Source organism: Geotrypetes seraphini, chromosome 10 (assembly GCF_902459505.1).
Source record: "Geotrypetes seraphini chromosome 10, aGeoSer1.1, whole genome shotgun sequence".
NCBI lineage: Eukaryota > Metazoa > Chordata > Amphibia > Gymnophiona > Dermophiidae > Geotrypetes > Geotrypetes seraphini.
This window is the reverse complement of record NC_047093.1, coordinates 31,519,501-31,534,948: the sequence shown is the minus strand read 5'-3', so window position 1 is coordinate 31,534,948 and position 15,448 is coordinate 31,519,501. Positions and strand designations below refer to the sequence as shown.

The window sequence follows — 15,448 nt, the reverse complement described above, 5'->3', positions numbered from 1 at the left end:
TTCTCTCGGGCTGACCTCTCCAGAGAATCTGTCTCAGCCTGTCCGTCGTATTTTGGATGCCTCCAGGAAACCGGCCACCCTCCAATGTTACCATCAGAAGTGGACCAGGTTCTCCTCTTGGTGTCTACTTCATCATCACGATCCCACCTCATTGGCGGTGGAAACTGTACTGGACTATTTGCTTTCTCTCTCCGACGCTGGCCTCAAGTCTACCTCAATCAGAGTCCACCTCAGTGCCATCACTGCGTTTCATGAGCCTGTCCTCGGAAAACCTCTCACGGCTCATCCCCTGGTTTCCCGGTTCATGAGAGGCCTCTTCAATGTCAAACCACCGCTGAAGCCTCCTCCAGTCGTCTGGGACCTGAATGTGGTTCTCTCAGCCCTCATGAAACCTCCATTTGAGCCTCTTGCCACAACTTCACTCAAATTTCTGACATGGAAGGTGCTTTTCCTCATTGCCATCACCTCTGCCAGGAGGGTTAGTGAGCTGCATGCACTGGTTGCTGACCCACCTTTCACGGTTTTTCACCATGACAAGGTGGTTCTGCGTACCCATCCTAAATTTCTTCCCAAGGTGGTCTCGGACTTCCACCTCAACCAGTCCATTGTATTGCCTGTCTTTTTCCCTAAACCCCACTCTCATCCTGGGGAACAGGCGTTACACACGCTGGACTGTAAGCGTGCCCTGGCATACTACCTTGACCGTACCAGAGCTCACCGCACGTCACCTCAGCTCTTTCTATCCTTTGATCCTAACCGTTTAGGTCGTCCTGTCTCTAAACGAACGCTTTCCAACTGGCTTGCTGCCTGCATTGCGTTCTGTTATGCTCGGGCCTGTCTCTCACTGGAAGGTGCTGTCACGGCCCACAGGGTCAGAGCTATGGCTGCTTCTGTGGCTTTCCTCCGCTCCACGCCCATCGAGGAGATCTGCAAAGCTGCCACTTGGTCCTCAGTTCACACATTCACTACTCACTACTGTCTGGATGCCTTCTCCAGACGGGATGGGTACTTCGGCCAATCTGTGTTACAAAATTTATTTTCCTAATGGCCAACCATTCCTCCTCCCTCTCTGTTAGCTTGGAGGTCACCCATACGTTAAGAATATGCTGCCTGCTTGTCCTGGGATAAAACACAGTTACTTACCGTAACAGGTGTTATCCAGGGACAGCAGGCAGACCCACCCACCTCCCCGGGTTGGCTTCTTAGCTGGCTTATCTTAACTGGGGACCACACACTCCTCTGTCGGGCGGGAAGGCACTCGCGCATGCGCGGTGCGGCCAACTAGAACTTTCTAGTTAAAAGTGTCCGTAATGGGGCTCCGTCGGTGACGTCACCCATACGTTAAGAATATCTGCCTGCTGTCCCTGGATAACACCTGTTACGGTAAGTAACTGTGCTTTCTGATCGCTTCCTTCACTGCTACAGTGAACCACGCTGGTTCCTTGTTCTTTGTCCTCTTGGATCCCTTGTTGATGCGCGGTATATATAGATTTTGTGCCTCGGTGGCTGTGTCCTTAAAATGGGACCATGCTTACTCTAGCGTTTTTACAGTGCTTATCCTCTTCCCTTGCTTTTGCTGGTGGATGCACACAGAGCCAGCTCAGGCACACCCACCTACCCAGACACAAAAACAAAACACAGGCACAGACTTGCACACAAACACATGCACAAGCATAATAGACACATGCATGCAGACTGGAAATAGTTTCATGAGACTGTCTTGTTTGCTTTCCTCACAAAGCGCACTTTTCCCAACCCCCCCACCCCCAACACTGCTACATTCAGGATTGGCACTTAGTGACTCAGATGTGGTTTTCATTTTCTTTGTTATAAATTTTAATGTGAAACCTAGTGACTGAGTCATGTAGCTTTCTTAATGGTTGTTATGCACAGTGACACCTAGTGATTGAATCATATAGTTTGCTGCTGTTTTGGTATCTCTACAGCCACCTAGTGGTGAAATTTAGAAGTTAAATTTAATGGTTAGATTGGTGTATCTCAAACTGTGTGCCTCCTGAGATTCCAAGTGTGCCGCGGCACACTGAGGAGGAAGAGAGGCGCCTGCTAGCTGACTTCCCTATACAGTACAGCACCAGCACTGCCCAATTCGCCGAAGGTCTGCATGTTTCTCCCTTCTCTCTAGTGGCCTCTGGCTATCCCCCTGGCCTCCCGGGTCTCATCTTTAAAGCTAATTACAGCAGCCTGCATAGGATCGCCGGTAGGTAAAATGATTTTATTTTCAATACTAGTCTTTTAGCCCGTTACATTAACGGGTGCTAGAATATATGTCTGTCTTTCTTTCTTTCTGTCTCTCTGTCTCTGTCTTTCTCTCTCCCTGACCCCCTTTCTTTGTCTGTCTTTCTGTGTCTTTCCCTGCCCCCTGTGCAGCAGCAGCAGCATTTCCCCCCACCCCACCCCTTCTCTTCCCGTGGTCTGGCCTTCGGCCCCCCCCTTCTCTTCCCGTGGTCTGGCCTGCTCCATTATTGCCTTGTTCCTCCCCTTCCTCCTGCCTCCACCTGACCCCCACCCATCTTTTGTAGTCTACACATCTATCTCTCCTCCCCTCCACTGGATCAGCATTTCTCCCTTCTGCAACTCCACTCCCCCCCCTCAATAAAGCATCTGCCCCCTCTCTTCACTCTCCCCTTCTGCTCCAGGTTTCTCTCTCTTTCCCTTCCCTCAGCTCCCCCAACCCTAGGCCTAGCATTTCTCCCCCATTCCTGGGTCCAGTGTATCTCTCCACCCTCCCCCTCCCTGTGCCTGGGTCCAGTATTTGTTGTGGTGGATCTCAGTAGAGGCAGAGCTGAAAGCTGCTCTATCCATCAGTCTTTCCTCTGCTGTGACCCACTGCATAATTTGTAGAAATATTGGGGAAGCAGATAGACAGATGGTCGCTATGGGTCTACCGTCCACCTACCGGCCTCCCGCGCTCGGCCCTGCCCAAACTGAGAAAAACCCCCGAACCTCGCCGCAGTCGCCATTTCTGCGTTCCGATTGGCGGGTCCGCGAACGGCTCTTGACCTCCGTCTTTATTTTTGATTGGCTCTCTCAGCATTTTACGGCTCTTCTATTGGCCGGTCGGTCCGCGGGACTCACAACCGGTGTCAGCGCCGCAGGCAAACGAATTCTGGGCAGAGGCAGGAGGGCTGAAAATCTGACCTGGCTAGTGGCGAACTTCTGCCGCGGCCGGGAAAAAGGGCCCGGGCAGACTGGAGGAGCGGAGCGGCTTGTGGAGGCGATCGGCACCGCAGCTCTGTCCCGGTGGCCTCCGAGCGGCGGCACTGGGCTTGTGAGAGGAGCCTGCTGCCCGAAGAGGAGGAGAGGCGGTGTCTGAAGAGGCTGAGCTGCGGCTCCCTGAGCTGAGATTTCTGTCGTTGGCTCCTTCGGTGGCTGTCTCTTTCACCATGTCCCGCCTGTTGTGTGGTGATGTATTAAGCACGCATGCGCACTCTCGCCGGCACAGCGCGACAGATCAGATCTCAGGGAACACGCGGCGAGAGTGCGCATGCACGGCTAGCATTTTATTATTATAGAAAGTGATTGAAATGTTTCAGTTTTCAGAATTTATATCTGCTGTGTATATTGTGTGTGTATGAAAAATGAATGGAAAAAATTGCATTACGATTAGTAAAGGGGATGGGATTTGGGGCAGAGCTTGTGTGGGTCTAGGGAGGTCTGCGGTTGGGGTTCTCGGTTGATATTTGTTAGACTAAGGGGGTACTTAGCTTGTAGTTGAGAAACACTGCTGTAGGCAATCAGCTGGCACCAGTGCCTCTCCTCTCTTCCCTGCTGGCATCCCCTACTGGCGTCTCGGGGCCCATCTGGAGGGCCTCTGCACATACGTGGATGTCAACGCGATGATGTCACGCATATGCGTGATACACACTATATAAAACGTAATGGATGAAGTCCTTTCTCTAAATCAACAAACAATAGGACTACATGTAATGTCATCAATATAGATCTGGATGACCTCTTAAGCTCTCAGACGCCTGCGTTGGTCTCTCAAAGTTTTTAAAGCAACTCATGCAGGAGTAAGGTATCTTTCATCGAGCTAAAGAGTGGAGTTATAAACGTGTTTTAGCAATTTTCTCATACATTGTGCAGTGTTAGAATAAATACGTCGTGCTAAAATGCAACCAAAGATTCAAGAGACCAGCACTTATCTTTTAGTGATGCGTTGTAACCGCTGGTACTCCGTCTGTTGCAATTCACAACCCAACGGGCCCCGTTTCGTCCATTTATGGGCTTCCTCAGGGGTCAGAAAATGAATTTGTAATATAAAAATGTGAATCATCTTTTGTCCCTCTAATCTATATCGAAAATAATTAAACAGTGCCCACGAGTACTGCTAAAGCCTAATGCTGAAGGTTGAAAATGGCGCTGGCAATCGCCTAATGCTACGCATGCGCCTTAAAGCTTATCCACAGCTGATTCTGTAATTCATTACGCATGCTTATAGACGTCTCCACTGACGAATCTTTAAATGACTAATGAATATAAAAACATGCATACTAATATAATCAAAGAACTGATGGACTCAAAATAATGATGGACTCAAGAACGATGTACTTGGAGAAACAATGAACTCAAAGAAACAAGTGCCACTCCGCTGCTGTATTAAGTCCCCTAGGTTTCACAGTGCCTAGTCTAAAAATCCAGCAGGATTCCCTCTGTTGTAATCTGCGTTTTCTGTCACTCCCTCTCGTGTGATTTATTTCTTTATCAGTACAGAAAAATTTTAAATCTGAAAAGCTATGTTGCATCTCAGTGCAGTGTTCTACTAGAGGGGCATTTTGTCTGCTGCATTTGAGGCTCGACCATTCTAGTTCTAAAGGAACGAGTTGACATGCCAACATATAGCTTATTGCATGGGCACTTGATCGTCTACACAATATGGTCTGAGTCACAGGTTAAAAAATGCCTGATGTCATATTGCTTGCCGTCTCCGGGGTTAATAAATGTTTTTTGAGATATAGTAAATTGACAAATGCTGCAATGCCCGCATTTGTAGAAACCATGGGGTAACAACCTAGGCGTCGAGAGCTTAAGAGGTCATCCAGATCTATATTTTTTTTTTGTATTTAAATTTTTATTGAAAAACTTTTATATTTTACAAGTAGTAGAAAAGATACAATAACAACTTTGCATCATGAGCTACGAATATCAAATATACTCAACATTTGAACTATGTCTGTGAAATAACCAATCAATCCTACTACTTATAGCATTATGTATTATCACATTTCAACCCAAGTAAATAAACCATCCAGATCTATATTGATGACATTACATGTAGTCCTATTGTTTGTTTGTTGACGCACATGCGCGATGTCATCACGGTGACATCCGCGCACTTCTGGGTGCCTCAAGCCGTGGCCACTACCTTTAGTGTGCCCCGGCTCGAGAAGTTTGAGAGACACTTGGTTAGGTAAATGAAACAAAAGTGCGTAGTGATGTTTTTGAAGCCAATGAAATGTTTGAATACCTCTCCGTTCATATCATCCAACCGCTCTCTTCCGAGTCGGTCAAGAAATAAAAGAATTGCATGAGCCGTGCGTTGCATGCTTATTTTATTCTGTATTTCTTACCCTCCTTGATCAGTGAAGATTTTGTGTACTATCACTTGCCTACTCATTAATAGTCCCTCATGCCTTATTTATAACAAATATATATTATTGAGCTCAACATTGAAAACAAGCAAAGGCACAAGGTGAATCAAAAACAAGCTCAAGTTATAACAAAAGGATCCACAACAGCACCCCCCCCCTTTCCAACCGCCCAACCCCCCAAACAATCCCCCCTACCCTCCCAACCCCCACCCCCGGTCCTCCTTCCAGGTGCAACCCCTAGAATGAACTGTAGTACAATACAGAAATACATATTCATACATAATGAAGGAACACAACTACTCAAAATCTAATGCCTGTGATAAAGGCAATTTCCGCCGGCAATACTGGTGCTCTAATTGTTTCAGTGCAGACCTTATTTAAATGCATTAAATGTCCCGCTGCATGCTCAAAAAATAAAAACGCCGTCGGGTGCATTTAGTGCTGGCAAAAATAACGCCGGGTCCAAGAGACATTGGATGGGTTGCTTGTGAGAAGGGTGGTTCTTGCCATCCAGCCCAACCACACCGCCCTGGAAAACCTTGGCCTCGACACTGACCCCTCAGGCCCCGAAATACCTTGGAGGCAGGCAGGGAAGAGGGAATGGGCATCCTTCTCTTTTCCCTCCAGGGTGCCATAAAAATGGTGATGCACTGGGTGGAGCCTAACTACGAAATAAGAGAGAAGCTTCCTTATTTGGTAATTAGGCCCTGACCAGTGCATCCCAATTGGCTCAGGAACCCAGAATGGGCAAGGTACTGCTTTTTTTATGATGATGCCCCAGAGGGAGGAGGAAAGGATGCCTACTCTTTCCTCCCTGCCTTCATCCAGTTTGTTCAAGGTATGTTGGGTCAGCAAGGTTGCCCCTAGGCCACCAGGGTCGCCTCCGGGCCTGCCTGTGGTGGGGATCGTCTACTGGGCCTCCAGGGTGGGGGGAGAAGTGCGATGTCTCTGTGCCTGCCTGGGAGTGGGGTGGGCCAGGGTCAGACCTGCCTTCAGTGGGGTGGGGAACACCAGCGATAGTTTTTTACAGGGCAGGAGGGGTTCATGATGAGTTTGTGGGTGGGGTTGTTTTGGGTTTTTTTTGTCAGCTTTCCTGTCAGTGCCTGACCAAATTGGTGCTCAGACACCGACAGGCAAATAGCACAAGATAAAATCACAGCAGTAATTTGCTGCTCATTAACGCAGCAAGAATTTTGAATGCTCATTATTATGAACATGCCATACTGATTTTTCTGCGTTGGATTTGCAGTAGTTTCTTGACCACCACCACGAATCTTTTGAGCCTGGGCCTATCATTGATATGAAGCTTGCTGCACCTTTATGAATCGGTTACCAGCTCACTCGCTAGTATGTGGCCTAAGAATGTACCACTTTACTCGGGGTCACCTTCAATGCAGTCTACATCCTCCTCTTGCCCTAACTTTGATTGCCTGCGACAAGAAGATCTGTGCTATAAGTCTGTTTATCTTGGTGTATTTCTCTCTGCCTAATGTTTCTATTTTTATAAGCAGTATAAAACGGTACAGATAATGAGCACATCCCGTCAATCTTAAACCAGTGGCTGGATTTAATCGGGTGCATTTTGGTTCATCCTGCAGCTGCCCTCAGCAGAGAATAAACCTTGCTTTCCCTATGATACTGAGCTAAGGACATGTTTTGCGGTATCAGCAATCTAAAAATAACCCAGGTTGCAAGCTGGGAATGTGACACTATGGGTGACGAAGGGGAATTATGCAAGAGCAAGGAATGAAAAGCAACACACTTGGAGTAATGGGAGCTAGGTAGCTCCAGATATTTAAGAGCAAACTTGTGTGGTCTATTTTGCTGGTGGTGTGTTTGGTTGGGGTTTGTTTGGGGTTTTTTTGTTTTTTTTTGGGGGGGGGTTGTATTTTGATAGTCTTCATATTTGTGATGCTCCTTTCTGAGAAGGAATGGCCAACCTTTCCCAGAATGCTTTGGGCCTGAAACCTGGAGCTAAAGTTTCCATCGTTTAAATGTGATTTGACTGGAATAGGTTTATCACAGCTGTATTTGGCTTCCACTTTTTAAGCATTTCCAAGCTCCACTTTTGATTTGGTCACTCCTGAGTTTACCTACAACAGGCGTAGCTAATGAAACTGATGATAAGAGCTGGGATAGCTCAAACACCTAAGAAGTGGGCATCTCTGAAACCTTCCTTGTTAACTTGCCTGGTATCTCGGTGGCAGTGCTGTCCGTTTCCCCAGTCTGATACCAGATTGGGCTCTTTTGATCAGATTAATTTGTCTGGTATCTTGGTGGCAGTGCTGCCCGTTTCCCCAGTCTGATACCAGATTGGGCTCTTTTGATCAGATTAACTTGTCTGGTATGTCGGTGACAGTGCTGCCCGTTACCACGTGGAAAGTCCCCAGAATGATACCAGATTGGGCTCTGTTGGTCAGATTGGCGCTATATTCATTGTCAATGCTGGATTTAGCAACAAACTATATAAGCTACAGCTTAGGCCTCACTAAAGTTTAGAATTTTTTAGGGGCTCTGAAAATTTTATGTTTTATCAAATTTATTTAAATGTATAAGAGGTGGAATTAGTTTCATCTGTACTTTTTAAAATGCCTTCATATTAATGAATTTAGATAATATTTTAAGCATAAATTTTCTTTTTTCAGGCTTACCAGTTTTCTGATTTTGCAAACAAGTTCATTATGTCAGCATTTTCTATCTACCTATCTATCTATGATATCGATATATCAATGTATACTAAACTTATTTTTTAAAATTCCTTTTACGTATTGTTTCTAGGGTATATGATATGGTGTAATATATTAACAAGGGACTTCCAAGCTTTATATAGCTTAAGGCCTCACCAAGTCTAAATCTGGCATGGTTCACCACCCTCATTGGGGAAGGAATTATACAGTACGTAGATACTGGTATTGATGAAGTGACACCTAGTGGCAGGAAAGCAAAACTGACGCTGCAGTCCATGGTCTGAGATAAATTTGGAGGGGATATCAAGTAGTGGGATTAATCTCCAGGGTAGTTGTCATTGGTGCTAGCCCCTTGCTATGGTTCTGACTCGGATGGAAGTCTGAAAGAACATGAAGTGGTTGTTGGGCCAAAAAACCCCAAACAAACCCCAAATCCCCTCCACAACCCTTCCTGATTAAAATGAAGGAAGGTACTCAAAGCTTAATTTATCCAGTTGCAAGTATTCTTTTTTTTTCTCCCACCTTGGAGATTGAGATACAAGGCAGATGTCAGATTTTCTTTCTCTTTTTTTTTTTAATTTTTCTTTTAATCCTGCATCTTTGTGGTGACTGCCCCTGCATCTTTGCAGCTTCAGGATAATAAAGCACATTAGTTTTATTTGTATGAAAAGCAGTTTGCAAATGATTTAGAATTGTTGTTCAGCTCAAAAATGTTTGTGCTGGTAGTGCTTACATGATCATGTTAACCAGTCGTCGTTTTTTGTTTTTTTTAATTTCACTTCAGTTTCCATATGCAGCCCCACCACCACAAGAGCCAGTGAAGACTTTGAGAAGCCTTGTTAACATCCGCAAAGATACGCTGCGGCTAGTCAAGTGAGTCTCCGGATACTGTTTCACTCTCTACATTTTGCCCAGCAGGGAGTCGACTTAGGGAGTCTGCTTTTTAGGGTCTGCAATGCATTCAGATGCTCTCCCGTGTAGCGTTCTTGGCCCCACTTTATCTTAAATGGGAATAAAATGTGGAAACTGAATGCAGAGCACCCAGGATATCCATAACTGTTATCTTTATGTGTTAACTGTTTTTGAGGTTGAGAATAATGATGAATTGGATCTATGATTGTTTTTCCTCATAAACTGCTTGATATAAGAAGGCTGGTCTAGATATAGAAATCATCATGACACAAATAGATTTGCCTGCACTGTCTCCATGGTTTTCTTTTTCAGGATGGATTAGTAGTGTTTTTGAAGTAAAGTATACTGACCCTTGTTGATTTATTTTAAAATAAAAAAAAAAACCTGCCCTTCCCTTTCCGAGTAACTCAAACCTGACAACAGAACAGCCTCTCCCATCTGCCACAAAATGACTTTGCTTCCATTTTAAGGCACCAGCATGGCGCACTGCTGCTGGCTGTGGAAGCAGCGAGTAGAGACATTTAAGAGCGTGCTGCCTGCAGTTTTAAGAGCATGCATTAGCAAAATCGCTTCTGAATGAAATAGCACGACTTCATTTTATCTCCAGTTTCACAGGTTTAGATGTATTTGCAAGCAGGGGCATTCTCTGCAATAACATAACACCACTATCCCTGGCTTTCTGAATGGTAGGGGCAACGGAATGCACGATTTGACAGAGCTTAGTAGGAAGAACGAGCTGGTACGTGCTTTTGAACCAGCTTCTAGAAAGAACGAAGGCTCCTGATGCAGGCCATAGGGCCGAAACATGTTTGTGTTGGGTCTTTTATTTGAAGAATAAAAGCATCCCAGCACTATTTGGTCACCTTCACTGTTTTTCTTTCTGTGATTGCTTAATGGTGGGATGATTCGTGAATCCGGAAGCATGAATGTTCAAGATTTTATAGAGTGGATTTGCATGTTTCACCCTTTTCTCACCAAATAAGAGTTTTCTTCTCGTACTAAAACAGGCAGCGCCACCCTCTTAGCCACTAAAGGCGCAGTTTGGAAAGTCTTGCCTTGATGCTAGTTATGTGGGCCTTTTGCTCTGCCACCCGGACATTTTTCCTGTTTGGAAATTTACCACGCGGGGCCATAGGCAGAAGTGCCAGCATGTTTTGCACCTGCTGTCTTATGTGGGCACTGGAACAGGGATAAAACAACTTGTGTAACACAGTAAATCAGGGCTGCCCAAGTCCGGTCCTCGAGAGCTACTGGCAGGCCAGGTTTTCAGAATATCCACAATGAATATGCATGAGAGAGATTTGCCTGCACTGCCTCTTGGTATGCAAATCTCTCTCTCATGCATATTTATTGTGGATATCCTGAAAACCTGGCCTGCCAGTAGATCTCGAGGACCGGACTTGGGCAGCCCTGCAGTAAATGATGGTAGAAAAAGACACGCAGTCCTTCCATTCTGCCTAAGATATTCCACTTCAAGAGGTTGATTAAAATTAAAATTCTAGGTGTCATTTCCAATAAGTCTTGATTTTGTAACCATTTAAAATCAAGGAGCGTTTTTGTGGGCACCCTGTAAACGTCAAATAAAATGATCAACACACTGGATTGTCGAACCTTCACCTATCCCTTGTCATGTGGGGTACACAAGTCTGTCCAGCATCGGGTCCTTCCCCCCACCCCCATGCTGGATTTGACAGCTCTTCTATGTATCTCGCCACATGTGGGACACAGACCCAAAAGTCTGTCCGGCATTGGCCTCGGCCCCCCCACTGTCCTTCCCCCAAGGTTAAGACCTCAACAACCATGTTGCATTTCCATCTTTCCTCTATTTAAGCATCCCCTGTGTCTGTCCCACGCATTTTTGAAATCATTCAGTTTTGGGGTCTACCTTCCTCTCCCAGAAAGGCATTAATGCATCTACCACCCTCTGTGAAAACAGTATTATCCCAGGACAAGCAGGCAGCATATTTTGTCCCTGGATAACACCTGTTATGGTAAGTAACTATGCTTTTTCTGACATGACCCCCGAGTCTTCCTGTCTGCAACCTCTATTCATGTCCTCTAGTTCTAACGTCCCTGTGTCTCTGAAGAATGAAAAAGATTGGTTTTGGGATAGGGTTGTGACAGCTTAATAGAGTTTCTTGTACAGAACATTCAAAAATTTTTCACCTTGCAACTGGAGTATATGACATAAGGTGCAAGGAAGGTGATGCCTGGTATCTTTTCCCCTCCCCGCCACCATGGAAATGAGAGGGGTCTTTTAAATGCACTCCCTCCCAGTACCTCTTAGTCTTCTGTTCTTTACTGGCAACAAGCAAGGTCTCCTACCCATTGCTTTCGCTGACTTAAGCCTGCTCTCTGATGTAACTTCCTGGTTCTGTGAACAGGAAGTTACATTAGAGGGAAGGCTTGGGACTAACATAAGTAGTGGATAGGAGTCCCTGCTCGCTCCCAGCTAAGAACAGAAGATTTTAAGAGGTAACCGGGGGTGGAGGCATTTAAGAAACCCTTCCCCCATCACCAGGGTGGGGGAGAGAAATATGCTGTGCTGCTTCTGGGTTTACCACTGCTAAGACAGCTTTCCTCCCCCCTTCCTTACTACCCGCTGATCAGGTGCATAAAGTGATAACGTCCAAACTCCAAAAATTGTGGGTCAAATCCTTGCCAAACTTTTAAAGCTAGGGATGGAGCTTTATAATATTGGAGACTGTGACCAATACGAGTTGCCTACAATCAGGGAAGATGTGGTTTCTTGAGTTTTGCGACCGAGTAGCTGAGCTTCTGAGCAGTGTGTGTAATTTATTTTTCACTTGTCAGATGTGCCGAGGAAGTGAAGAGCCCTGGGCAAGAGGTCAGTAAGGCAAAGGTGTCTTACAATGTGGAGTTCACGTTCGACACCGATGCTCGTGTGGCGATTACTATTTATTATCAAGCCTCTGAGGACTTCCAGAATGGGGTAGCAAGGTAAGGGAAAAAGGTCTTTAGGGAGCTGAAGATGAGAAGCACGTTACACCCAAAATATATAATCATCCCAGATTTTATTTCTGGGGAAAAAAATGATTTGCTCACTTGGCATGCACGGAGTTTTCCTTGAGCCCAGGGCACGATATAGTCTTTATCTGAAATACTTTACATCCAGCACACAAAAAAACTTCCAAATTGCACAGCATGGAAGTAATTTATTATAAAAAAATAAAATGTAAACAAGTGAGCATTTTTTAATTATTCAGGAGGTTATTGCTGGTTTTTGCATGTTAGAACTTTAAAAAAAAAAAAAAAGTACGTGAATCCCCTGCTTTCACATCCGATGCTTGTTATCCCACCTATGTTCCATTTGTCCTCGAGTGAGGGGCATGTAAAGTGAATGTTCAAACTGGGAGTATCATACTAGCACCACTGTGTTCCTCTTGTCTTACCCGTGGGAATCTTGTTTTCATCTTTTCTTTAATGACTGAGCGAAGTTAACCTTTTGACTCGTACATAAACAAGACAAGACCAGTTTGCGTTGTAACAGATGTGGTACATTCATAATTGAATGTTACAGTAAACAGTTCAAACAGACAAAACTGCAGACTGTGTACAAGATGTAGGCAAAAATTTATTGTACCAAAATTAAAATGCAAATAAGTAAAATAAAACCCTTTTATCAATCAAGGGGCCCGACACGGTCCGTGTTTGGGACAAACCTTCGTCAGGGGTCCATGGTGAAAAAGGTTGGGACATACCATAAAAAAATGAAGATAAGTAACAAAGTGCCTGTATATTGTGTTCGCCGAGGATCGCCTCTTTTTACTGCTTCCTTGAGACGCTTTACTTTTTGCAGCGATCCTCGGCGAACACAATATACAGGCACTTTGTTACTTATCTTCATTTTTTTATGGTATGTCCCAACCTTTTTCACCATGGACCCCTGACGAAGGTTTGTCAGAAACACGGACCATGTCGGGTCCCTTGATTGGTAAAAAGGTTTTATTTTACTAAACTAAACTAAACCTTAGGTTTATATACCGCACCATCTCCGTAGACACAGAGCTCGGCACGGTTTACAGGATTTAGGATGAGAAAGGAACTCCAGTGGAGGGTTTAAGGATTAGGTGTAAGAGAGTGGGGATGGGTGGGAGAGGCCAAAGAGAGGGAAGTGTTACAGTTTTGAGAATAGCCAGGTTTTTAGGTGTTTACGGAAGAGTTGGAGGGAGCTTGAGGTTCGGAGCGGGGAGGTAAGGTTATTCCAGAGCTCAGTGATTCTAAAGGGGAGGGATGACCCTAGTTTGCCTGCATGCGAGATGCCTTTTGTGGAAGGGAAAGATAGTTTAAGAGTTTGGGAGGATCATTTTACTTATTTGCATTTTAATTTTGGTACAATAAATTTTTGCCTGCATCTTGTACACAGTCTGCAGTTTTGTTTGTTTCTCCTGCTTGGTTTTTTCTGCAGACAAAGTTGGACTTTCTCCTTTGTTTTGTTGCACAGTAAACAGTTTAACAGATTCTGTCAAAAATGAAATGTATGTGTGTGTGTGCAAAAACCAAATTGGGTTATGTGTGGAAAAACAATTGGAAATAGAAGAAAACTCAAATATGCATGCATTCGAAATGATATGCCAAAGGACTGACCCTGTTCTGCATGATTGGCAGTTACGTCCCGAAAGACCGCAGCCTCCGGTCTGAAACTGTTCACTACAAGCAAGGAGTCTGCCAGCAGTTTTGCCTCCCGTCCCATGTTGTAGACCCCTCGGAATGGCTGGAGGATGAGGTAAATGAGAACACCTCTGAAATCAATTAAGGGGTTGTTTACGGACACGTTTAACATGTGCTAATACCGATAGCATGCCTTATTTCTGCAGGGAAGAATAGTCTTACTGGGTCAGGCCAACGGTCCATCAAGCCCAGTAGCCTGTTCTCACGGTGGCCAATCCAGGTCACTAGTACCTGGCCAAAACCCAAAGAGTAGTAACAATCCATGCTACTGATCCAGAGCAAGCAATGGCTTGTTCCATGTCTTTCTCAATAACAGACTATGGACTTTGGACTATGGACTTTTCCTCCATTTGTTTGTGAGAGGACATACATTAAGTTTATTCTGGGAAAGCACAAAAAACATGCTGCAGCTGTGATTGCCTCGGTGAAACATCAGCATTCTATCTGGTGATGTCACTGTTGTGGGAGCTTGTGGCCATTTTCATGATGAATGACTTGTCTATCTATTTTCTTCACTATTTCAGCTTAGAGAATGACACGGGGACAAATTTTTCCCTGTCCCTGTGAGAACTCATTTTCCCATCCCCGCAAATTCTTTTCCTGTCCCTGCCCCATTCTTGCAAGCTCTGTCCTCATCTACACAAGCCTCAGACACTTTAAAATCATAAGTAGCAACATTCTAGAGCTCAGATTGTGATGTCATAATGCCTCATTCCACCAATGCCTAAGCTCTGTCCTCATCTGCACAAGCCTCAAACACTTTAAAATCCTAAGTAGCAACATTCTAGAGCTCAGATTGTGATGTCATAATGCCTCATTCCACCAATGCCTAAGCTCTGTCCTCATCTGCACAAGCCTCAAACACTTTAAAATCCTAAGTAGCAACATTCTAGAGCTCAGATTGTGATGTCATAATGCCTCATTCCACCAATGCCTAAGCTCTGTTCTCATCTGCACAAGCCTCAAACACTTTAAAATCATAAGTGTCCGAGGCTTGTGCGGTTAAGGCATAGTTTACAGCAGGGGTCTCAAAGTCCCTCCTCGAGGGCCGCAATCCAGTCGAGTTTTCAAGATTTCCCCAATGAATATGCATGAGATCCATGTGCATGCACTGCTTTCAATGCATATTCATTGGGGAAATCCTGAAAACCCGACTGGATTGCGGCCCTCAAGGAGGGACTTTGAGATCCCTGGTTTACAGGAATGGGACAGGGACAAAACTCACGGAGATGGGACAGGGCAATTCCTGCTAGGACAAATTTGTCCCCGTGTCATTCTCTATTTCAGCTGTAACACTTTAAGCAATGACAAGCTTCCATTGTAAAATCCATGATACTAACTTTCTCCCCCCCCCTTTACAAAACTGTTGCTACGATTTTGTAAAAGGGGGGATATAATGGAAGATTTTTATCTACCTATTCTTCTCAAAATTATTATAAGCCCCTTTTGCAATGGGATTCATTCTACTTTTCCCCCAAACTGTAATATTTCATATGTAAATAGGACACAATTTCTACTGCTGTTTGAATAGAAATGATATTTTTA

At 44.9% G+C, this 15,448-nt stretch overlaps 1 protein-coding gene across 9 annotated transcripts in view; it reads left to right on the top strand.

The window, feature by feature from the left end:
* The window catches only part of RNF157 (ring finger protein 157), a 158,359-nt gene that overhangs the window by 76,669 nt on the left and 66,242 nt on the right, over positions 1 to 15,448 (top strand). For all 9 annotated transcript variants that reach the window (XR_004540799.1, XR_004540800.1, XM_033960240.1 and 6 more), the window contains exons 3-5: positions 9,084 to 9,172; positions 12,026 to 12,172; positions 13,841 to 13,958. Coding sequence is in view for 7 of the 9 variants with exons in the window: in XM_033960240.1 (XP_033816131.1) it covers positions 9,084 to 9,172; positions 12,026 to 12,172; positions 13,841 to 13,958 (354 nt within the window). In the remaining 2 variants the exon portion in view is untranslated. The remainder of the gene's footprint in view (positions 1 to 9,083; positions 9,173 to 12,025; positions 12,173 to 13,840; positions 13,959 to 15,448) is intronic.